We start from the raw sequence: 26,235 nt of genomic DNA on the forward strand, positions 1-26,235 counted from the left end.
TATATATATATATAAACATTGTCCTAGGCCCTGAAATTTAACTGATGAGTTTGGAAGCCCAAGATTAGAAGATAAAAAAGCAGCTGTTATTAGTTTTTAAGTCACAAAGATGACTTTCTTGTTAATAAAACATTTTATAGTGGTGTTTTATAAAGGGTATCAGATGCTAAATATATGCAGTTTACAAATACAGAACTTCCTTTCTTAGCAGCTGTATGACAATTGAGGAAACAACACATAGCAGAAAGAACACAGAGTGGAGTCACAGTCAACATTACTGAGGAACTGTGAGAGGAAGGATGTATGAGAGTATGCTCATGTGTATATGTGTGTGAGTGAGTGCTTGCCTCTGTTTATGCATTCTTTCTTGAATCATTTGTACCACTGATAAAGTACTTGAATTTAGTACCAATACTGAAAAACTGGATCAATATATGTTTGGAGTAGGAGTACAAAAACAGAGTAATTGTCTAATCGAGAACTTGCTCTGCACCAGCTAGTCGACTGTTAAAAACACTAGGCTACTCGACTATCGCAAACTGATTTTCCTTTGCATATTTGCCTGCCGTGGGCAATGCTGAATAGACCTTATTCACAGTAGACTTACAGTCTCTACAATAGCATCCACTGTATAAAGCTGTAAAAAGCCTCTAGATCAAATCTACTTTTCCACAACTCATGTTTTCTTGAATTTTTTGTCTACTGAATTTTTTTGGAAAGATGTTTTTTCTTTTTCAATGTTTCATCAGCAGAATGATCCAAAACACTTTAAACAACAGTACAACCCATTGAAGGGACTGCAAGTCTATCCCTCAAGCCTCACTGTCATTCACACCAAAAATCAAAGCGCAACTGTAAATTATACATTATACTGTACTTTCCCTCTGGATCTCTCACCAAATCTCACAGTTACAATTTAGTACACTGGGGTGTTGTTGAGGTGTTGGATGAGAGAAGAACTTCATGACATCTTGGTGTGCTTTCAAGCAAAGCCAAGTGTAGCACTACCAATACCTGTAATATTTTGATTCTTATTGAATTCTACTCTATTGGTATTCGGTTTTTGTTGGAGTCATGCACACCAATGGACAAGGATCCATGTTTTTATGGTGGAAAGGAATTGCGAAGCAGTACGGGAAAGTCGGATGCTTGTCAGATATTTCATGTGCGTTAAATATCTGAAAACGGGGAGAGTGCATTTTATAAAAAGCCAACTTTACCACCTGTTTTTCAGAATAATAACATGTGAAATTATAAAAATGTGATAACCTTTTTATGTAGAGTTTATGTGTGTTCATTACCCTAGTGCAGTCAGCAGGTTTCTATGTAAGCTCCAGGTGATTGCAAATGTTTTTTACTGTTATACTTAAAACTTTTTTTTTTTTTTTTTTTTTTTATAAATCCATACTGTTAATAACCTTTTTTTCCCAAAATAAAAGCATAGTTTGTTGAAGTGAAGGGGGAAATCTGTTCGATGGCGCAGAAATGTCACAATTCAGCTTTAAGATTGCCCAAGAATCTGAGTATTATAGCATTTCACACACAGCTATTGCAAAGGAGAAACAATGCAGTGATATAATGTTACAGTGAGATGTTTAGCTACAGACAACCAATCATAAACTAAACAGTGAAAACAATCAGAAACTTTCAAGAGCTGTGTTTTTAATTTTTGGTGTCAAAATGGAAATGTCAAACAGTGACATTTCTTCTCTGATTCCCTTCTATTCTTTGCTTTTATTTTACTAGTACGTTTTAGAAGACTTTATACTTAACCAGAGCAGAGCATTTACATGCCAACATTGCCAGAGAAGCACAAGCAGTCGCATGCTCATTGCAGTACATCTATAATCATTTTTTTAAATCTTTTAAATATGCAAATAAGAATGTTCACCCAGGGTTGACAGATGTACAGTGTGAACACACCGTTGATTTCAAGTGTGAAAAGCCCTGGTGTATCCTAAAAAAAGTATTCAAATGTTTGAGGAATCCTTATCACTTTTGTTGCTTGTCAGAGATAAAGCATAATAAAACACTTCCATTCAGGGCCAGATCATGGTCCTGTGAGGCGGCAGAGAACAGGGGCCGGTTGCACCAGCAACGTACGTTACAACTTAGCCTAGTTGTTGTGTAAATGGGCACTAAGTCACAATTTATGCACTATTAAATATTTGAGTGTTGCACTATTAAATTTAGGTAGGACATAATCCTATGTATAAACTAAATATTTACGGCAGCCTCCAGGAGTTACCAGGAGTAACTGATGGAATAAAAAAGCAGACTGATATTTAATGACATCAATTAACTTATGTTTTGCATGACAGGCTTCAATCCTTTCGACATATATGATGATGTTGGCATTTACACTCGTTTACATTTACGAGAGAGAAAAAAAACGTACTTTTAAGCGGCTCTTCAGCATGAAACCAATCTAACGGTGCATTTTTCAGGGTTCGTCGAACGGTGTCAAGTTTCAACACATTAAAAATATATATAGGATATTAAAATGAATAAATGTCTATTTTTCCAGCCTGTTGTATTAGTATTTATTTATCACCCCTTATTTATTTTAGATACAGTTCCTATTTATTGTTATTTACACAGGGCAAATATACTATTTATCAGATGTACTTTTATTATGAATCGTATCTGAATGGGGATTTAATTTATTACAGCTGACAGTTATGTGAGCAAACAAGGTTTGAACATCAACTGTAATGAGATAAAACTGAAATACACAGCTTTTTAACACTTCTGTGTACAAATTTGAAGGCTGCTTACTGGATCAATACAGGTAAACGTCATATTATGCAACTACGCATTACTTTACGGAGAGCTTATGACCTACTAGTTAAGTCTTGCCTTAAGAACAAGTGGTGCAACCAAATTAAGCACTGACTTAGGCTATGTTTAGACTGCAACTAAAAATCGGATTTTTTTGCATATCCAGATTGTATCCAGATGAGTTTTGATAGTCTGGACAGCAAAAGACCACATGAAATCAGATTTTTCCAAATCTGATTCAAACCACATCGGGAGGTGATTTCAAATGCGATTTAAATCAGATTTTTTTCAGATGCGTCTCAGTCTGGACGCTCTGGCTGCTCAAATCGGATTTCAAATGGTCTTTTGCGTCACTCTTAACGCGACACACAATGATGAAGTCAAAAATCGGTGACGGAAATGCCGGAAGTATTCATAAGCCGGCCGTGACTGCAGCACGGAACATCACAATATTTAACAGTCTCCTCCGTCGCTGAGTTTTTCTTGTGCGATGGAGGAGTTCAGCACTGCGACTGGACAGGGTGCTTATTTGGAGAGCGAGATGATGCACCTCCGTTTTTCCCGCATCTGTTTTGAAAGCATTGTCACGTGGGTACGCCTACGTTGTTAACAAATCAACCCATGCAGATAGGTTGGTTATGTCTGAACGCGCTAATCTGATTTGATCATTTGCAATTAATAGTGTGGACAGTCTGCCTGAAAAGATCTGATTTGAGAAAAAATCTGATTTGCCTGCAGTCTGAACATAGCCTTAGTTACAAACTAACTAGTAGTTACTAAGCCCTTAGCGTGAACTTTACGTCCTAACTTACGTGAGAACTTGCGCACAGCTGGTGCAACCCTGCCCAGATCTTTGGAGGCCCTTCTCGCTGTTGCCTCTAGTGGCAGACCCCTTATCCTATGTTAAGTGACAAGGGTGGTTTAGCTATTTCTTTTTTTTTTTTTATTATTATTATTATTATTTTTTTTTTTTTACATGTGTCAAGCTAAAATTTGTCAACCAAAAATAGTGTCCTATAAAATATAAAAGGAATATTCTGGGTTCAATACAAGTGAAGCTCAATTGACAGCATTTGTGGCATAATTATGATTACCAGAAATCTACAAGAAATCTAATACAAGAAATAATTTCAACGTCCCTCCATTTCTTAACTAACTTCATAACTATTCACTTCACTTACTAACTATTCACTTAACTTCACTGAACCTAGATTTTTTTTTTTTTTTTTTTTTAAAGAACAGGAGGGACAAGACAAAATAATTTTTTTTGGGTGATCAATATTATGTCACAAATAATAATAACTTGTAGTTAACCTGGAATATTCTTTTAAACATTCATGGGCGAATGTCACTAAACAGTTACACCTCTTTTGCGTGTGGTATTTCGGCACAAATAGGTGCAACTTATTCACTAGCCACCCGCAATCTGGATAATTTAAATAAAAAGCTACATAAACACCACCAGAACTCCAATGTAAACCGGAGGTGGAAATCAGCTGTTCAGCGATTTCTTTCTTCTCACATAATAACACAGTTTAAAAGCAAATCGATATTTCATGTGCATTTTTTTTATTTTTTATTATTTGGTTAGTAGCCTTGTAATAAGCGGGATAATGTACAGTCAGCCGGTTGTTATGGCAGAATAAAACCCTTCAGGGTAATAAGACCCCTCTGTTTCAGAGTGTGCACTTATTTAGACAACCTGCTTAATCCTTAGTAAAATGTGGAGCATCAAAAAAATGCACAAATAGCTAAATAAATATATTGTTATATAGATATAAAGTATCAATATAATATTGTGAAAAAAGCGATATATTGCTATTTGATTGTTTGGCACAACCCTGTCATTCATGGATTTTTACTGTTTTTTTGAAAATCGAATTGCATTCAAATGCTTAATTTCAAAATTCGATTGTAGATCAAAGTTTGCTTGCGGAAAAGTGACATGTAAAGCGACCAATCACAGCCAGTTTTATCATTAAAACTATGTTTAGGGGCAAGGTTATAGGAGATGTATCATGCCATAATAAAACACATTCCAGAGGAAATAAAAATAAATTAATGTAATGGCGCACGAGTCTCCGCGAGCGATTGCACAGAAAACACACGGGAAAATAGCAGAAAATGTGTAGAGTGTAAGTGCAGCACAGAAAACCTCATTATAGATATTTTCACAGGCAGAAAACAGGCAGAGGCTCTGCCTGTGGATATCCGCTTAACTTTCTGCTACGTGCCTCAAACGAAACTTTGAATATATTTAAAAAGAACTAATGTCACTAACCTGGCAAACTTGGGCAAATTCTGTGACTATTTCATCCTCAAAAGCACTCATTCTATCAACAAATACACAGCTTGACTTCCAGACGAACTTCAAAAACATCCTGTGTCCATCTACCTGCGGAAGTTCCACCGAACTAGTCGATCAGATTTGCACTGAGTTGATCGAAAAAGTGTTTTCCAGTTTTGTGTGCTACGTGCATCAGATGGCGTGAGGACTGTGGGTGGTCCATGATCATGCCATTTGAGGCTGAGATTATACTTGAGATGTCTTCCATGGAAATAGCTTAGTAATGTGGTTACCGTTTGTGTGTGTGTGTGTGTGTGTGTGTGTGTGTGTGTGTGTGTAGCCTACATGTATAGAAATCCCATCAACAGAAATAGTGACCAAATACAGAATACCTTTTACTCTAATCATGATGACAGCTGAAAGTACCGACCACAGCTGGGGAAAAATAAGCAACTTCTCAAACTCTGGTTCAAGCTTCAAAACAGAAAAGAGTGTTAACCAGAAAAATATACAAAATGTAAGTCCATGGGTGAGGAACCAGTGTAAAATTAAATCTTAATTTCTGCTCTAAAAGTTTTACACTCTCATAAATAAGTATAGCATGAACTTTTACTGTTTAAAAGTCATGCTGTGGGTTCACTCTTTACAGCAGCAGAGGGATGAACTAATGTCCCTGGATAAAATTTTAAGAGTGAACAGAGAATAATCTGCACTGCCACATTCAGTCACATTCAGTGCTGTAGACGAATCCAAACCTGTGCAGTCTGAATCCATTCAAGACTGTTTCTGCTCAGCAAGGGAATGCAGAGAACATGTAGCTGCTTGCTCAGGATGCACTTGAAGAGATAAAGTGTAAACCACATCATAATAATTCTGCAGGGCAAAAGCCTTCTCTTCTTCTGCATGGCCACCCATATACTAACAAAAGTAACTCGCTAAAAAAAACAACAACCTCTACATACTTTGATGGAAATCACAAAAAGTCTTTTGATATAAAAAAACACAGCAAGTTTCATTAATACTTTTTTATTAAAAAATAAAAACTGCATCCTTACGTTTGTAAATACAATCACTGCTAATTGCGAGTGAAAGTCCACCTGGATCTCAAAAATGGCACTTGCCAACAAACAAGCCATTGAGCATTAATAGTTAGATACCATCTCATGTTGCTCCTTTGTCTACTTCCAAAACAAGACAACACACTTTAAAATCTAAATTTGACCAAATAATGTTCATCTGTGGTCGTTTTATCATCATTTAGTAAAACTGAAACATACTACTTCAGAACACTCTGTACCTCGGAAACAAATGAAAACCGAAACTTCCATCATTGTAACACTCGTGCCTAGGTATACATACAGCACACAAAATTGAATTTGAATTTATTAACATTAGTTCAACAGATTTACTTACCAAACGGCTCGGTAAACGCCTTCAAACTCGTCATGTTTACAAAGATCGTTCCGAACATAGGAGAATATCGATGTTGTCCTATTCACGGTGGTTGGAAATGTGATTGAAATCGGCGTCTCTCCTTTACTTCAACTGTGCGCTTCTCTGCGTACTGATGCCCTGGCAGACCAAGTGAATAAAGACACCTGCAAAACAGCTAAATCAATTTTCTCCAGTTTAGAATGACAGCCAACGTCGGATAAATGTTTTCTTTACGCGCTCACATGCACTTCTGTGACTTGAGGAAATACAACTAGAGGAGGGCATCTGTCCCACACAAGGAAAATTAACGTCATTAATAATATTTTCTCACCTCTGCACATGTGCAAGAAGAATACAGAGTACAGCAGAATTATTGCACTGATAGTAGGGGAAAGGTAACTGTAACAATATTCAATAGAAAGTAGAAGGCCAATAATCTTTTAATAAAACTAAAAGACACAAACATAAACACATGCAGAGCAGCTGCCAGTAACTCTCTCTCTCCAACTGCTGCATCCAGTAGCCTTTATCCCTCTGGATTAGGGGCGGGTCATGATGCTGCACATGCCCTCCTCCCTGCCACACTCCTCCCTCCTCCCTGCCACACTCCTTCTTCCTTTCCTTCAGGCCAGGAGCCCCTGGCATGAGGTACCCCCCCCCCCCCCCCCTTTACATCCCCACCATAGGAGGGTGACAAGGGGAGGGAAAAAACAACAACAACAACAAAAAAAACGAGAGGGTAAGGCCAACAGGGAGTGACAGCGGGAGAGAGGAGATAAAGAGAGAAAAATAAAACGTACTCGCCGGTTCTCCGATACGCCATAGTATGGTCCTCGGCCACTCCTCCACCCTCTAGTGGACGACAGTCACACCTCCCTGGGTGGATCGAAGGCAGTCCTCCATCCCCTGGTGGACGGAACGCCCCGCCGCGTTTTTGGTGGACGGTAGGGGTCTCCCCCACCCCTGGCAGCGGTCGGCCAGGAGCCCCTCACTGCTCGCGGTCGGAGGTCCTCTCTTGACCCTGCCACATTTTAGCAGCCGGTAGGGGTCTCCTCCGCCCCTGGCAGCGGCCCTGACCACTCCAGGCGGTCGGCTAGGAGCCCCTCCTCCCCTCGCGGTCGGTGGCCATTCCTCCGCTCTCAGGTGGCCAGGCTCCTCCGTCCCCCAGCGGATGGCCGCGGCTACTCCGTTGGGGTGGATGGTAGACGACGACTCTATTACGGCGCATCCCTCCTCCTTCCTGGATTTCGGCACCAGTGTAACAAAGTTCAATGGAAAGGAGGAGGAGGCGAGAACCGCCGTGACAATATAAATAATCTTTTAATAAAACAAAAAGACACAAACATAAACACATGCAGGGCAGCTGCCCGTAACTCTCTCTCTCGAACTGTCGCCTCCGGTCGCCTTTATCCCTCTCGAGGGCTTGATTAGACTGATTAGGGGCCGGGTGTGCAGCATCACGACCCGACTCCGCCCTCCTCCCTGCCACAGTAACTCTAACTGTCATTAAGTTATCAACAAACATTTTATAATGCTATAATGCAACCGGTTCACATGCATTCAAATACTGTACATGATATATGTAAATTGATGAAAATTATTATGAAGTTTAATCTTGTTTAAACTTAATTGTGTAATGGGAAGAAGAATAAACAAGAAAAAAGAATGATATATAAATGCAGATTTTATGAGTTATTTTCTATCAAAAGAACAATTTCTTCCAAAAGATTTTAAGATCCAACCTAGCTTAGGGGGCCTGGGTAGCACGCTCAACAAGCCATGTGATAAGATGTGTGGACTGACGGTCTCAGACGCAGAGGCAAATGAGATTCATCCTCCACCACCCAGATTGAGGCGAGTCACTACGCCACCATGTGGACTTAGCGCGCACTGGTGAGAAAAGGGGAGAAAAAAGAAAGAAAAAAAGATCCAACCTAGCTTTAAACGTGGTTCCTACTCCATTCAATAAAGACACAAGTATCTTAAGGGATAGAAAATTGGTATTAGACGAATTTAACAGATGAATCTGTATTCTACTATAGTCCTTTTACATGTAGCAGCTCTTGATTTGGATGTTATAGGCCTTTTAAAATACCAGAACATTTGTTCACTTATGCAGAAAAAAAAGATGCTTCACCAGGCGGCTGCCCATGCCACCCATGCCTAAATCCGCCACTGCATAAAACTGTGCGAATATAGCATTGGTAGAACATCCTGATAGGACTCATATATTTTCAGGAGTCATGACACCTGAACCAGAACACTTTTAGCACACCTCAACTGAACTTCGGCTGACATGAAAACGGGGGTGTAAAAAGTACTCAGAAATTATACTTAAGTGAAAGTATGGATACTGAGTGAACATTTTACTCAAATAAAAGTCCAAGTATCTAGCCAAAAACATACTTGAGTGAAAGTAAAAAAGTATTCCCATTAAATTGTACTTAAGTATTAAAAAAGTAAAAAGTAACCGTTTTCCTAGCTAGAATGAAATCAAGAGAGGAGATTGTGTGAGTGAAGATGTTGTTAAATTCGACTGGTTTGTTAAGTCGCCTTTTTACCATCTCTGATGATTGTCATATTTCTCCCACAGTGGCATTCGCAACCTGGTCAAAGAATCATGTTACAATAACTACATTTTTGTAAAATAATTTTTATGTGGCCAGTTGTACATAACATGGCAATTTCCTGGTGGAATGAACACTAGAGACGCTAAAACAAAAAAACGACTTTAACCCCTTTCACTCAAATCACAAGTAAAATGGCAGATTATAAGTTCATAAACACTTACTGTACTTTTTGCTTTTTGTGAAATGAGCCAATAACCGGGAGTAATGTGATCCTAGAACTGTGATATCTGCTTTTCCTAACTCTTCTAAGCAAAGAACCGCTCCAACTAGTTCACGAAATCAGACTGAACGCTCCAGTCGCAACAGTTCTCACGTCACCAGCACAGACCGGGCACCCTCTAGGGTTAGGAAGCATGCTGCGCTATAGAACGCCTATGGAATAACAGTCAATGATAATGAGTGGAACGCAGAGAGTTCTTTTCTAATTGAACATTAACTCACTTTCACTCTTTACAGTTTAAATTATTGTATTTGTTTTATTTTTCTGTAAGCAAAACCACAATTCAAGAACAAACACCTTTTCTGTGATTTATTCACATAATTCTGAATTCAGAGTAAACATTTTAATGGAACTGGTTGGCCCATTTATTTGTTTGGAAATGTACAATTTGTCTCTGTATCACTGTATGTGCTCGCTGTTTAAGTTGGAGGTTAATATAGCCCATAAGTCTGTGACACTCTCAACACCCATTGTCCAAGAACTTATTCAAAGTTAAGTCTTTTAAGATGAGATAGGTAATCTATTGATGCTGCTTGGCACAATCATATCCATGGCTAATGGGACAAAAGCCTACTCTCATGGTTATTGTATATGGGGAAGAATATTAAAATATGCCAAATCTTACCCACCTCAGCCCCTAGAATCAATGGTGGCTCTGATGGTGATCTGGTTCTGTGTAAATGGAATTCATCATCAATGCAGATTTAAACTTTGTTGTTGTCATGAGAGAGCAAATAGGCCTATTTCAGAATTTATCATTTATAGTTTCATATTTGTATTTATCATTTCATATTTTCTTTCATAATTTCATGTTCTTATATTAACAATTTCATATTTAACTTGCTGAGTTTGTTACTAAAAAATAACCAAAAATATTAATAGAAACCAAAGTTCCTTTCAAGGCAATTCAGTCCACTCGGCCGCCATCTTGGCAACTCTCTCAGGTAGCTATTTTCTATGTATACAAGCGGCATAAAGGTACAGCTCCTATCTACTTGAATGAGGAAAGTCCGAATGCCCGAATTGATTCCAGTCTTATGGGTGGTCCCAACCCCTTTCAGTTTTAACTGTCTATTAAGCGTTGTATAATGCAATAATGCTTAATGGGTTATTCATGAAATTTATAAGTTATGTTAATTTATTTTATATGACATAAACTACCACAAAGCAATTCTGCATCTGTGTATGCTTTTTTTTTTAAATCGTTTTTCTATGAAAATATGCACCAGACCAGTGGTTCCCAACCTTTTTACCTTGAAGCCCCCTCTACTTATATATAAGTCTACACATACAGTATATCACCACCATGGATGCGCGCTCTCTCTCCTTGTGCTCTGTGTGTTTGCTCGTGTGCACGCGCGAGAGAGCACTATCATCGATGGACTTACTGACCCTTCCAAGTCTATTTTTGGCTTCCTATGGGGGGTTCTGGTCTCCCCCAGCCCCCCCTCAATTCAAGCGCTGAGTTAAAGAACATTTAAAATCAGCAGATCAATCTGACAACAATGGTATCATAAATTGTGCTTCTTTCGCTCAGATCACCCTAAAAAACACTATTTTTCAGGCTGGTCTGACTAATGCACATGCATGTTCATTGACAGTTGTATCTAAAAGTTGTTTGGCTCTTTTACATGTAAGGCGGAACTTCCTTTTCTACATCCTCCATATTGGGCATTCTAATTTCTCCCATTAATTTTAATACAAGTGCTCCCTCTCAGAGCTAAATAGTCTCTGTAATAACCCAACATAATGATGACCCAGTATGTGTAATCTTGTGGGTAGGGTATTTTAGTGTGTGCGTTTCAGAATGTCACCACTAAGGGTCACTATAAGCACACTGTCTAAACAAAATTTAAAAACTCCAAATTAAGCTTTTCTACTCGGAGACACAGAGGGATTTATTTTTTAGAGCTCTGGATTGATTAGGGTATTATCTTTTAAAATAAAATTTTAACCAGTGCACCTAGAGGAGAATAAAGTTTGATTAGGCTAGATAAATCCATCAGATTGACTTTTTAACCAAAACCTAATTAAACATGGGTTATTTATAAATGAACACAGGTTAGGGTGTTTGGTTTGGACACTAAGGGGCGGACTAGCCATAGGGAGAACCGGGACTTTTTCAGGTGGGCCGACCGCGAAACGGGGCTGAACGGGCGGTGATAAGCTGAAATGGGCTGCTGTGTTATGCCGAATGGGCTGTGACTGGCTGAAGAGGGCTGCAAAACAACACCCCGATATGCCGAAGGGGGCCGCGATATTCAGAAAAGGACAGCGAATAGTGAATAGTGTTCTATATGTAGAATAATGACAAAGCACAACAGTGTTCTATATGTAGGGACAGAGCTCAACAGTGTTATATTTACAGATGGCATGGCAGGGTTATAAGTGACAGAGCAGGGCTGTAATATCAGCATTAACATGTTACTGGTCCAGGCGTCTGACCAGTAGAAAACTCTCCCGCTGCCTACTGATTCTTGTTGCTGCTTATTAACCAAGGGATAAAGAGAGAGAAATAGAGATGATCTCAGCACTAATGAGTAAACAACACTTCTGTGATCCTCTCTGAGTTCATTTTGTAACACAGTTTGGATATTTCATCTCTTTCCTCCCTCATTCCCTGTAAATGTTAATGTTGGGTTCACTTCATTGGGGCGATGTATTAGATGTATCCATGTAGAAAGAGATCATTAATACACTTCTTGGAAAGCGGCAACCAGAATAATTAGCTGCTCGCTTTGTACTAAATGCTCCATTGTTTAAAATGGCAGGTCTTGGCTTGATATACAGCCTTGCATTGCCCTGTTTTCATTCCTGATATGGTCCGTTAAACAACAGAGGGTTCGAGAAGAGGGGCATCTTAAATTAAAAGTGAGGGGCTAGTATGAAATTTAGCACTTCATCTGCAAGGCTAATTACTGATGAAAAATGAACAGATCTCCAATCATGTCTTATTCCTTTCTGTTTTCTTAATAATTTTATTCTTTGACTACCACACCTGGAGTCGCAAGTTCAAATCCAGGGTGTGCTGAGTGACTCCAGCCAGGTCTCCTAAGCAACCAAATTGGCCCGGTTGCTAGAGAGGGTAGAGTCACATGGGGTAACCTCCTCGTGGTCGCGATTAGTGGTTCTCACTCTCAATGGGGCATGTGGTAAGTTGTGCGTGGATCGCGGAGAGTAGCATGAGTCATGCATGACGAGCCATGTGATAAGATGCGCGGATTGACTGTCTCAGAAGCGGAGGCAACTGAGACTTGTCCTCTGCCACCCGGATTGAGGTGAGTAACCGCACCACCACGAGGACTTACTAAGTAGTGGGAATTGGGCATTCCAAATTGGGAGAATAATTATATATTTTTATAATTTTATAATAACTTTGAGTAATGAGAGAGAGGAAGTTATGGATTAACTGCTGAGTATCTACACTAGCCCTTCAGAGATTTCCTGACCATCACAGTGAATCAAATTATTTTAACTGATTAAATAAAACAAAATTAATTAATACAATAAACTCCAGTAATCACTTATATTCTTAGCGTCAAGAGTCTCTGTTAGAAAAGGCCCTGTTATTCAGTCCCAGATGATGCAACCATGCTCAGTGTGAAAGAACTTTGTATGCATTGGTTCTTCATGGCTAACTAGTGTTTTATTACTTCATATACTGTAAAGAACACAACTTCACCTAAAAAGTTAAACTTTTTTTTTTTTTTTTTTAAACAAACATTTAGATTTAACAATAAAAATATACTAAAGATAATAAATATAGCTGCAAGCAGCAATTACGGGGCCAAGCACCTAAGTGGCCTACAGGCCTAGCTGACCTATAGGACCAACATGATCACATGGGAAGTCGGCATGTTGTTTCCTAAATTTACATTACCCTAGGATAGACCACATTATGCCGACTCACTAACAAGCGACATCTCCTATCAGACATTTATGCATCAGCTCCAACATGTTTACCTTGTGGCGTGACTGGAAGCACATTGTGATAGCAGCATGAGAAACCTGGGTTTGGATCCCCTTCTAAAAACAGGAAGTATTTGGGTTTGCATAATCAGTGATGAGCATGAATTGAAGGTTGCATTTTTACCTCTTACATTACATTTTTACTTCACTGATGATTAGGTTTGGGTTTGAGTTGGGGGGTATAGTTTATAAAACAGTTATTCTTCTTTGCTGTATTATAGTGTGTACAGCTGAATTGAACTTTCTTTACAACTTGCTTTTGGCAACCCCTGTGGGCATTTCTCCCCAAACAATTAAGCTAACACTTGCCCATACGCCTAAAAACACTTACCGCTTTGCTTTGGCCACTGGGGGCCGTGTTTCGAATTCCAATAAGGACAGACGGATTTTAGCTAAAGAAAAGTCCTACTGTTTCTGATTACACTGTGAGATCAGTCTGATAGGACCCATAGGACCCACAGAGTGGATATGATATACACACTGGTTTATGAGTCATCCCAAGTATGGTTCAAACCTGTAACTTTCCAATCTTCAGTCCACCGCACAATCCACTGCAACACATGGCCACAACATTAGCAGTCACCAAAGGGAGATACAAAGTTGAAAGTACAAAATGATTGATGAGAAAATGTTGTCGTTAATGCAGTAGTTTTGAATTTAATTGGAAACTATGCTGTGAAGTTCAGCCTGTGTCAGACCAAAAGACCCAAAGCTGAACAGAAGTACAATTTTAAAACTATCATTTGTGAGATTTGAACACCAAACCTTTAAGGATGCAATCCAGACATTTACACACTGCACCACTCAGTTAATATGTTTCAGCAATGGCAAAGTATTGTATTCTTGTTCTGAAGAGTATCTTTATATTCTACAAATGTTAGGAAGAGCAAAATTTTGGTACAACCTATCCAAGAATATTTTCTTGAATACATGAAAGGTCACTTTTAAAGAATGAAAGACAGACGAAAGAAAGAATAAATGGGGATTTTTTTATTTTATTTATTTATTTATTTTTTAAATCAAAGGCTATGGCCTTGCATCATTTGCATGGTTAAATGTTGTAATGAATGCAACTTATAATTTACATTCATTGAATTGCTTATCCAGTTTTAAATTAGCTTTGGTAAGTAACAAAAGACACTTGGCAGTGCCATTTATGTATTTAAATCACTTTTATAAGAGTATCAGTTTTTCTCATGTGATTTAGGCATGATTATTGAATGTTTAAACATTTACAAAAGTGAAAAAGTGTAATTAGAAATGGGGGTGTTGAGAGTAAGAGTACGAAACTGTAGCATTTTCAAACAGTTTAAGACAGAGGCTCAGAGCTGAGACATCCCCTGGCCTGAAATCAAAACTGTGCTGTTATTAGCATAAGTGGATGAGGACACATTGTTACTATTACTTCCATTTACAATTAAAAATTCCTTTGAGGTCCCTCCATAGCCTACATAAAAGTGTCTCAATAACAAGCTGTATAATTTCCAGAAGAGGACAAGCTTGTCTAATACCTCTTAAAACACTCAATGAACACTTATTCCTCTCTTAACCTTGAACATTAAAAATGCTTAAGAACACAACAACACTGCATAACACTTGGCAACATTACCACTGTTTTAGGCCAGACTGTGTGAAGTTATTTAGGATGAGTAAAGTGTTCTGTATGACTGTATGTGTAATCTTTGCTGCTAACATTTACTGAGTTGAACACAAGTCACTACGACAAGCCCTCTAACATTGTATGGTGCATTCAAACACTCACTAAAGGCTCAGAGACCACTGGCTGGCATTTAAGTGACATTTAAAAACTCTTTATGCTTTCCAGGATGGTCCCATCTGAACGATATCTGTTTAGAAATGCGCACATTCAAGCAGTTACGCAGAACAGAATGATGGCTGTTATTACTGAACAACATCTCTGCTGATTAATTCAAATACCAAACTATATAGTGGAAAACATCTTTACAGAAACCAGATAATAAACGAGAGAGAAAGAGAGAGAGAGAGAGAGAGAGAGAATGGAGACTGTAATAAATTGATGCTGGATGCTGATTATGTTGGATTCTGTCATCAATGCATTCAGTCGATAATTAACTATAATGAAAAGCATTTAGGGAGTCTATTTCTTTATGAATATTCAATCTGCATTTTATATCTCATGGAACATTCAACTAAACATCAAACAGTGTGTTTCCAAAATGCCTATATCACTAAAGGCTGTTTTGCACACATGGGCTGACATACAAAATGTAAGTTGACAAAGAGTATCTTGCAGTTTGACATGCTACACTCCACCTAAAACAATAGAAGACAGAATTTCGCCAGTTCCTTTCTAATTATGATGCATGCAGCTTGACCTTAGGCCTTATTTTTATTGAGTGAATACATCAAATATTTGTATTTTTAAAAATTCATTTGTCACATCAACTAGTGATCAGTTAAGAGTCCTTAAGGATCAACTACCCAAATGCACTCACACATATATGTGCAGAAACAAGATGACATTGTATGTGACTGTGTGAGTTAGGTGATGGATGGATCTATTTGAATAATATGAAGTTATATAATCTTTAATCTCATCCTCCTGTCACATACGTTACACTGTAGTGCATTTCACACAACATAAAGCAGATCTGAATGCAGTGCACAGACTTAGCCACTACTCAGTATTTCACATGAGGCCAAATGCTCTGTTGAGGCTTTCAGTCTTTACAGCATTGAATTCAGCTATATTTTGTTAAAGGGATAGTTCACCCAAAAATGAAAATTCTGTCATCATTTACTCAGCTTTATGTCTTTCCAAACTTGTATATCTTTCTTTCTTCAGTAGAACACAAAAGGATTAATTTTAAAGAACGTACTGTTCACTCTTTCACATGTCATTGCAATAAATGGGAACTAGAGCTTTCAAGCTTCAAAAAGAAAGCAAAAGCATCATACAATTACACTCACTTAGCACTTTATTAGGAACACTATGGTCCTAATCAAGTGCCTGACGTGGTCTTCTGCTGTTGTAGCCCATCCCCCTCAAGGATTGACGTGTTGTGCATTCTTAGATGCAATTCTGTGCACTACAATTGTACAGAGTGGTTATCTGAGTTACTGTTGCCTTTCTATCAGCTTGAACCAGTCTGGCCATTCTCCGTTGACCTCTCTCATCAACAAGGCATTTCTGTTTGCAGAACAGCTGCTCACTGGATGTTTCTTATGTATTTGGCACCATTCTGAGTAAACTCTATAGACTGTTGTGTGTGAAAATCCCAGGAGATCAGAAGTTACAGAAATACTCAAACCAGCCCATCTGGCACCAACAATCATGCCACTGTTGAAAACACTGAGAACTTTTGTTTTTGCCCATTCTGATGGTTGATGCGAAGATTAACTGAAGCTCCTGACATGTATCTGCATGATTTTATGCATTGCATTGCTGCCACATGATTGGCTGATTAGATAATCGCATGAATAATAGGTGTACAGGTGTTCCTAATAAAGTGCTCAGTGAGTGAATGTAGATTTAATTATGAAAAGAATAAAGCACATGAGTCATACAGACAATTTATGATTATAATTGATCTTCTCTTATGAAGAGTTTTAATTTTGCGTGAACTAATCATTTAAAAATCTGCAAGCGAAGACATAGTAGAATCAGACCTGAACAGTATTGGGTGCAATCTAATTACAGAGTAATTACTTATTGTATTCGAATTACTTTTAAAGTAAAAAAAATAGTAGTGTAATTCATACATTTTAAAAGAGTGTAATCAGATTACAGTTACTGACTTTCAGTTAAGATAAGTAGCTTATGTACATTACTTGGGTTACATATTTATAAAATAATAATTTATTTACGGATGAACACATTTAAAAAATGAATTATGCTCATATGTATGTCTATTTGTGTTTCTGTGACAGCTGAAGAGACATTAATGGGTCATTAGGGTAGAAACGTGTGGTGCTGAGAGTATGACTTAAGTACAACAATGATCAAGAGGAAATAGACATTATTTTGATTTTGCTGAGTGGAAAAACAAAAACCTTTCAGTGAAAAGTGTTTTAGAAAGTAATGTAAAAATAAAGTAATGAGTAACGGGATTACTTTAGTGATTTTAGATACGTAATTAGTCATTTGCAGTGAATTACTTTTTTAAGTAACTTACCCAACACTGGTCATGAAACAGGATTTTGTACTTTTAAATATTCTGTATGCTCTGAAAATAATATGTTTGCTCTATGTACCTAGTTCAGTACAATATCTGAGTTGGTGGTCTCATTTTCCATTACTGAATGTGAAAACTGAAAGACTGTGCCTACTTACATTTGCAGTTGGTCAGGAAGACCTTGGTGGCTTCTCTGTGATTTGATGTTTTGTTCAATGTAATGTCTCTGTAATCAGTGGGATGGGAGAATTCAGATAAAGTGAGAGACTTCTGAATCCCATCTGGCTTTGAAAGTGGTTTTTCATGGACAAGGTGAGTCCAAGTTCAGATTCAGTCTCACTAAAATTCATTACCTGAAGTAAAAAATGGACACTGAATCACAGACAGTGTTATTAGTGTTTTTTCTTTTTTCTTTTACAAGCCTAGAGTCAAAGCCGATGATTAAATTCATGGACTGGCCTGCAGTTCTCTTTAATGACTCTCTCAGAACTGAAAGAACAACAGGAACCAAAGAGGAGAGAGCGATTTTGAATGTACAGCATGTTGGGAAATCTCTAAATTATTTTTAAGAGGCATGTATTCTTCAGTAAACACAAACACACTGTAATAGTGTGTCCTGAATGAATAAATGACCTTTTCCCTTGTAATCAAATCTATGACTTTAGCATTGCTAGAGTCATGCTCTACAAGTTAAAGGTGCTGTAGCGATTTTTTCATGGAAATGTATGCAGATATTAATGAAATAAGTGTCCTGAGATATCTCACCAGTCTCTGTGACAGCTCTAGATTCTGTAAACAGCACACAAAAATGTTTGTCTGCAGGCTGCAGAAAATGACGCTTTCTTCTTGTCAATCATTTTGCACATTCTCAGAGTATTGTAGTTGCAGTGAATTATTGAGGCTTACTGCTATTTTTATGCCTTGTTGCTCATAACAGTTGTCAATTGACAACCGTTTCTGCTTGTGTTGGTCTCAAAAAAGCTCATTTTGTAGCTTTGGAGTGCAGAGTTTTGGAAAAAGGGGGAGTGGCTAATCCAATGGCTCAGCTTGGGGAAATTCTAAAATGGCTAAAATCACTTACATCAGCTACAGAAACACAATGAAAAGAATAGTTTGAAAAATGCAGTTTTCTGCATAGCCACGGGAAGTAGGGGTGCTGAGGGTGCTGCAGCACCCCCTGTCGGCATTCAAGCCCACCCACTGAAGTGCTGTCAAAATGGTGCATGCATCAAAAATGATTGACAGTTCATTTGTTATTTAGAAATTCTGTGTAACTCTTGTTAATGAAAGCAATGACAAAAATGTTTAGGGGTATTTTTTATTTCATCAACCATAATGAAGATGACAAGAAAAAGAAGATTTTGACGATAATTAAATGGTTTTGATTGAAACTTTCTCAACAAAAATGTGAAAAGAAAAAATTATACTGAAAGGCATTAACAGTGCAATAATAATGTTGTTGGAACACAGGAAAGAATGCATTAAAATAATCCAGGCATAGTGTTGGGGATTTCCCCGCTTGAGCTGCGTGAATTGAGCTGATCACCGATCAACTGTCTAAAACACGAAAAATGAATAACAGTCCCTAAAATGATTAACAACACCATCATTTCTAAAATATAATAGCCTACTAATAATATCTAATAATTTAATATACTCTTTTTATGCTGTTATATCAAGTATAGTTTTTATATGTTATATATTTTATGATCATAAATCTAAATATGTTCATAGAAATGTTTTAATAAATGTTTATACATCGAAATGTATAAATAACTGGTTAAAGTGGGGCCTGGGTAGCTCAGTGGTAAACACGCTGGCTACCACCCCTGGAGTTCACTAGCTTGAATCCCAGGGTGTGCTGAGTGACTCCAGCCAGGTCTCCTAAGCAACCAAATTGGCCCGGTTGCTAGGGAGGGTAGAGTCACATGGGGTAACCTCCTTGTGATTGCTTTAATGTGGTTCGTTCTCGGTGGGGCACATGGTGAGTTGAGTGTGGCTGCACGCGCTATGTCTCCATGGCAATGCACTCAACAAGCCACGTGATAAGATGCACAGGTTTACGATCTCAGACACAGATGCAACTGATATTTGTCCTCCGCCACCCGGACTGAGTCACTACGTGACTTATGAGGACTTAAAAGCAAATTGGGAATTGGGCATTCCAAATTGGGAGAAAAAGGGGAAAAATCCACAAAAATTAAAAAAAATAATTGGTTAAAGTTTGTATATTTTACTGACATTTTTATAGCGGTTTTATAGCGTTATAGGGTGTTTTAGCGCAAGTTTGGAGAATTAGTACTTTATATTAGGCTACTACTTGTCTTTATATTACTAACCCCTACTAAATTTTAAATGTGTATACCAACATCAGACAGTGTTGGGGAGTAAGCTCATTACATAACCACATTACAAAAACAGAGTACTTGTAATTAGATTACATTTTAAAATGTACATAATGAGATTACAGTTAAATGATTATATTACTATATGATGCATAAATGATTACATATTGATTATATTACTAGTTGGAGCCAACAACAATAACTAGTGTTTAAGAAGAATCTACTTTAAAGGGCATACAAACAATGTTGCACTAAGAATGTTTTCTCCTAACATCGTGAGAACTTTTATCAAATAATAATAACATCATTAGTATTACAGTGCACTTACAATGGAAGTGAACGGGGCCAATCCGTAAACATTAAAATACTCATTATTTAAAAATTATAGCCGCAAGACGTAAACAATATGTGTATTAACATGATTTTAGTGTGATAAAATAACTTACTATCCTTTTCTGTGTAACGTTACATACAACTTTACAACTTCGTTGCCATGACAACGTAACAGGTAAACCCTAAAACGACCAAAGAAAATACGATTTAAACAACTTTACAGCTCAGATAATACAGAATTTTAACAGAAGAATAAGTGTAAGTGCTTTTTATAAAATTATATGCTTCAAATTTCTGCCTTTAAACTCTCAATTAACTTCCATTGTAAGTGCCTCACTGTACTTAGATTTTGCTTTTTTAAAAGAAAGGAAGGGACGAGTTGAAATGATTTTTCGTGGTAATCAACATTACGCCACAAATGCTGTCGACTGAACTTGTGTTGAACATGGAATATTCCTTTAATGTTAATTGAGAGTGTTAATTGGCACTTTATACACTTAATATGAATGATAATCGATAAATTACAAAGAAGTGTAATATAAAATATCACAATATTGATTTGTTTTGGTTGTGTATCAGTACCAGATTACATTTCAGAAGTAATCTACCCAACACTATACGACATCAAAGCTAACAGACATGAATAAAAAGCCACAAAACTAACTTTCATTTCATTTGGTCTTTGTGTGATGTACACTGTATAACTGCAATGGTTCTGTATGATCTTACTGGTGACACCTTTGTTATACTGGTTATCTGCAGGGTGAATGTGTGTGCTTGAGAAATGCAATCATAAAAAGAGACACACTCCAGCCTCTTGGCTCTAAACAGGATATCCCAAATTTTATTTCCTGTGTAGAGGTGTACTAAGGAAGCAATCACAGTTAGTGGACGTCCATTTTACTAGATTGAGTGCAACACACAAAAACACACACACACATACACACACACACAAAATCAGAACAAAAAAAATTATAACATTCAATTATTCAGATTTTTTAAATTAAAAACAACCTAACAACCTAACGATCAAAACAAACCAAAGCGTGAAACAAAGCGAAAAGTGCAAGAGCGATAGGTAGGATAGAGAGAGAGCAAGAGAGAGAGAGAGAGAGAAAGAGAGAGAGAGAGAGAGTTAGGAGGTAAATAGAGACAGCTTTAATAAGCCTATATGACAGAGGACAGTGTAAAACACACTATGCCACAAGGCCACACACACTTTGCATTAACATGACTCTCAGCGTTAGCTTACAGTGATCGTATACACAAAATGATTTGAGCCCCTCGATCTGTACAAGACAGATAAGATAATAAAACTTCCTTCATTTAGAACAGCTACGTTAACACACAATACATTCAGTCCTGCATTGGCATGAGAGATCTGCCATGTTGTTCAAATGGTTTTGCAAACCTTTATAAATGTTATAAATGTATACATTGTAAATAAGTACAATGTAGTCATATACAAACATATATGCACTCTCCAGGAATTTTAGGAACGTCTTTACACATGTACACTGCTGCATTTGTTTTCAACACACAGCTCACGTAATTTCAGCACTGGACACATTAATGCAACATGTTAGTGAGGCTGTGGATTGGAGAGATAGGGGAGAGAGAAAGAAAGAGAGGGGAGGAGGAAACAATATTATCAAAGATCAGTATTAAACCCCTGAAAAACTACAGTCCATCTGAGCAGTAAGGAAGAGAGAGGGGGGCAGAGGAATGTAAGACATACACAAGGCAAACATTACCCTGGCGTCTCATACACGTTTTACAGACATTTTCCAGATGGTTCACAGAGCTTTGCAAGATGGTTTACAGACACGGAGCAGATACATAATGGACTATTTGTACCTTTAAAGGATTAGTTCACCCAAAATTTTTAATTCTGCTGTTATTTACTTACCCTCATGATGTTCCAACCGGTATGACTTTGAATTTTTGAAGAGCCTAGATGCTCTGGTCCATACACCGATCAGCCACAACATTAAAACCACCTGCCTAATATTGTGTAGGTCCCCTTTGTGCCGCCAAAACAGCGCCAACCCGCATCTTAGAATAGCATTCTGAGATGCTATTCTTCTCACCACAATTGTACAGAGTGTAGACTTTGTCAGTTCGAACCAGTCTGGCCATTCTCTGGTGACCTCTCTCATCAACAAAGCATTTCAGTCCACAGAACTACCGCTCACTTGATGTTTTTTTGTTTTTGGCACCATTCGAAGTAAATTCTAGAGACTGTTGTGTGTGAAAATCCCGGGAGATCAGCAGTTAATACTCAAACCAGCCATCTGGCACCAACAATCATGCCACGGTCCAAATCACTGAGATCACATTTTTTCCCCATTTTGATGGTTGATGTGAATATTAACTGAAGCTCCTGACCCGTGTCTGCATGATTCTATGCACTGCACTGCTGCCACATGATTGGCTGATTAGATAATCGCATGGATGATTGTTGGTGCCAGACGGGCTGGTTTGAGTATTTCTGTAACTGCAGTTCTGTGGATGGAAATGCCTTGTTTATGAGAGAGGTCAACAGAGAATGGCCAGATTGGTTCGAACTGACAAAGTCTATGGTAACTCAAATAACTGCTCTGTACAAACGTGGTGAGAAGAATAGCATCTCAGAATGCTATTTCTGAGATGTGGGTTGGCACTGTTTTGGCAGCATGAGGGGAACCTACACAATATTAGGCAGGTGGTTTCAATGTTGCAGCTGATTGGTGTATAATGAGAGTAAATGGGTACTGAGGCCTTTAAACTCCAAAAAACACCTTAAAAGTATTGTAAAAGTGGTTCCTGAGACTTGTGTGTTACAGTGCTGTGAAAAAGTGTTTGCCCCCTTCCTGATTCCTTCTGTTTTTGTGTATAATATCTCATATTAAATTATTTAAAAAATTCAAACAAAATCTAACGTAAAACAAAGGCAATCTGAGTAAACACAAAATACGGTTTTTAAATGATAATGGTATTTATTGAAGCAAAAAAAGTTATCCAATACCAACTAGTCCTGTGTGAAAAAGTATTTGACCCCCTTAGTTACTAAATCCCCAAATCTATGAAACTGCATTCATAATGGGGTTCAGCTGGTCTAGACACACCCAGACCTGATTACTGCCAGCCCTGTTCAATCAAATAAACACCTAAATAGAACTTTTTCAGCAGCATGAAGTTGGCTAAAAGGTCTCACCCAGTAGCACACTATGCCAAGGTCGAAAGAAATTCCAGAAATGATGAGGAAAATGGTGATTAATATACATCAGTCTGGGAAGGGTTACAAAGCTTTTTCAAAGGCTCTGGGACTCCAAAGAACCACAGTGAGTGCCATCATCTCCAAATGGAAAAAACTTGGCAGAGTAGTGAACCTACCCAGCAGTGGCCGACCTTCCAAATTCCTCCAAGAGCACAGGGACGACTCATCCAGGAAATCACAAAAAAGCAAGGACAACATCTAAGGAACTGCAGGCCTCTCTTGCATCAATAAAGGTTCATGACTCCACTATCAGAAAGAAAGTGGCCAAAAATGCCGTCCATGGAAGAGTGTTGAGGCGAAAACCACTGCTAACCCAGAAGAACATTAAGGTTCATCTGAATTTTGCCAAAACACACCTTGATGATCCTCAAACCTTTTGGGAGAATGTTCTGTGGACTGAGGAGTCAAAAGTGGAAATGTTTGGAAGACAGGGATCCCATTACATCTGGCCTAAATTAAATACAGAAGTCTAGAAAAAGAACATCATACCTACAGTCAAGCATGGTGGTGGTAGTGTGATGGTGTGGGGATGGTTTGCTGCTTCAGGGCCAGGGTGACTTGCAATAATTGAGGAAACATGAATTCTGCTCTCTACCAGAAAATCCTAAAGGAGAATGCCCAGTCATCAGTCCGTGAGTTGAAGCTCAAGCACAACTGGATTATGCAGCAAGACAATGACCCAAAGCATAGGAGTAAGTCCACCTCTGAATGGCTCAAATGAAGCAAAATTAAACTAGTCAAAGTCCTGACCTGAACCTGATTGAGATGCTGTGGCAGGACCTTAAACGGGCAGTTCATGCTCGAAAATCCTCCAATGTGGCTGAACTAAAGCAGTTCTGCAAAGAAGAGTGGGCCAAAATTCCACCACAGCGTTGTAAAAGACTGATCTCAAGTTATCGGAAGCATTTAGTTGCAGTTGTTGCTGCTAAAGGTGGCACAACCAGCTATTAAGTTTAAGTGGGCAGTTCGTTTTTAACATGGCTGATATAGGTGTTGGATAACTTTTTTGCTTCAATAAAAACAATATATATATATATTTGAAAACTGCATTTTGTGTTTACTCAGGTTGCCTTAGTTTTATGATATATCTCGTTTGAAGATCTAAAACAATTTATTATGAAAAATACACAAAAATAGAAGAAATCAGGAAGGGGGCAAATACTTCTTGCCATCACTGTATATTCCAAGCTTTGTATGGACCTAAATTCTGACCTGTTCCTCACAAAAAGACATCATGTGAGTCACTTTTAAGATATTTTTATTATGCTTTTTGGGGGGTAATTTTAGAGATTGTCAACCACAGGACTCCAAAAATGCACCTCTTGAATTCAATGCAAGAAATGCCTATAGGTTTGGAACAATGTAAGAGTGAGTAAATAATTACATAATTTTCTTTTTTTTTTGGGTGAACTATTTCTTTAATTCTTACCAATATCACATACTGCTCCAGACCAGGCAAAACACACACATACACACATTCGCACACACTGCTCAGCGAAAAAACTAGAACAAAACAAGTGCTATGCAACAATCAATCCAAAAGGCAATATTTGTCATTAAGTTCATAAAGGTCTCAAATAAATACGTTGTATTCTCTCTGTGATAATGCCAGAGCAGCAACTCTGTCTTCATTCTACTGTACAGTATATACAAACATATCTGAACTGTTTAGTGACAAAATATTTTTTACTGTTAAATAATACAACCACAGCAACAACCAAGCAAAGGACTTTGATATATTGCTTCCTTAGTTTGTACATGTGCTCCTGTACCAAACGACAGATACTGCCTTTTTAATATACATGTGCAAGTTAAAAAAAGAAAAACACAAAATGAAAACTGAAACAAACAAGCAAACTTAACTGTAAAAATTATATTCTGATTATTTATACAGCTTTCAAATGTCAGTCAACTACGTTAATGAAGGGAATTCTGCATACTATATACAGACAGGTTAGCATCCATGCATTGTCAACACGAAGCACATTAACATTCCAAATATGGACATGGCAAAACATTGGGGTGGGGCATGGGAGGGGGTTAGGTTTCACAGAAGGCGGGTCCAATGCAGTCTCGCACAGTTTTTCAGGCATACCCTCAAGTGGTGACTGTTGAGCACAGACATACATACACAAATTTGCTGACCCCTGCTCTGCCAAAGCAAATACATATAGAGTATAAACCTTAGAGACAATGTACAGTTTGAACGCCTCATACGGCAGACACGCCCATGAGTGTAGACACACCTCTGGCTTAGCGTTGCAGTCAGTCAGCAAGAGCCCATGAAATTCTTATTGGCAGAACATAGAGTATGGCTATAATTCACATGGTTTCACCAAACCTCGATTCCTTCCAACTACATCTCTGTATTACTGGTTGTTTACTGGTTAAATAGATATTAGGCTTCTAGAGAAAAAGTCTGTGTGTCATATTGTATTGATTGTTTTTTATTTATTGTGTCCTTCTGGTGGAGCTTGGAATTAGCAAGAAACTGTGGGCCATCTTTGTCAGGGTCATCGTTTTCATATCGAAGTACTCTGTAGCTGGTACCATATTTTTCATTTCATTAAAAACATAAAACAAAAAATAATAAACAGCCATTCAACTAGTACATTTTTTCCTTCTCTTTCAAAATTAAGCTACAGAAACTACAAACCCCTGCACTTTTCAATTCCCAAAATTCCCAAAAAAGACACTTCCTTCATCACAAGGAATGTTGGTGCTCAGGTGCAGTAAAAGAGGTGTAGGCTGGACCTCTCGAATAAGGTACAAACACCCATAAGAAATGTCACCAAGGCCTCTTTTTTCCTTGCAAGAATA

General features: G+C 38.0%; 1 protein-coding gene across 6 annotated transcripts in view; it reads right to left on the bottom strand.

The window, feature by feature from the left end:
• LOC127455585 (ectodysplasin-A receptor-associated adapter protein-like) overlaps nucleotides 1–6,986 on the bottom strand; it is a 29,961-nt gene extending 22,975 nt beyond the window's left edge. For 2 of the 6 annotated variants that reach the window (XM_051723602.1, XM_051723606.1), the window contains exon 1: nucleotides 6,482–6,778. In XM_051723602.1, coding sequence (XP_051579562.1) covers nucleotides 6,482–6,539 — 58 coding nt within the window. In that variant the 5' untranslated portion in view covers nucleotides 6,540–6,778. Of the gene's footprint in view, nucleotides 1–5,062; nucleotides 5,418–5,460; nucleotides 5,905–6,481; nucleotides 6,779–6,833 lie in introns of those variants that run through there. The other 4 variants (XM_051723604.1, XM_051723603.1, XM_051723605.1 and 1 more) reach the window with 4 other exon arrangements.
• Between the last annotated feature and the right edge of the window lie 19,249 nt (nucleotides 6,987–26,235).

Source organism: Myxocyprinus asiaticus, chromosome 17 (genome assembly GCF_019703515.2).
Source record: "Myxocyprinus asiaticus isolate MX2 ecotype Aquarium Trade chromosome 17, UBuf_Myxa_2, whole genome shotgun sequence".
Classification (NCBI taxonomy): domain Eukaryota; kingdom Metazoa; phylum Chordata; class Actinopteri; order Cypriniformes; family Catostomidae; genus Myxocyprinus; species Myxocyprinus asiaticus.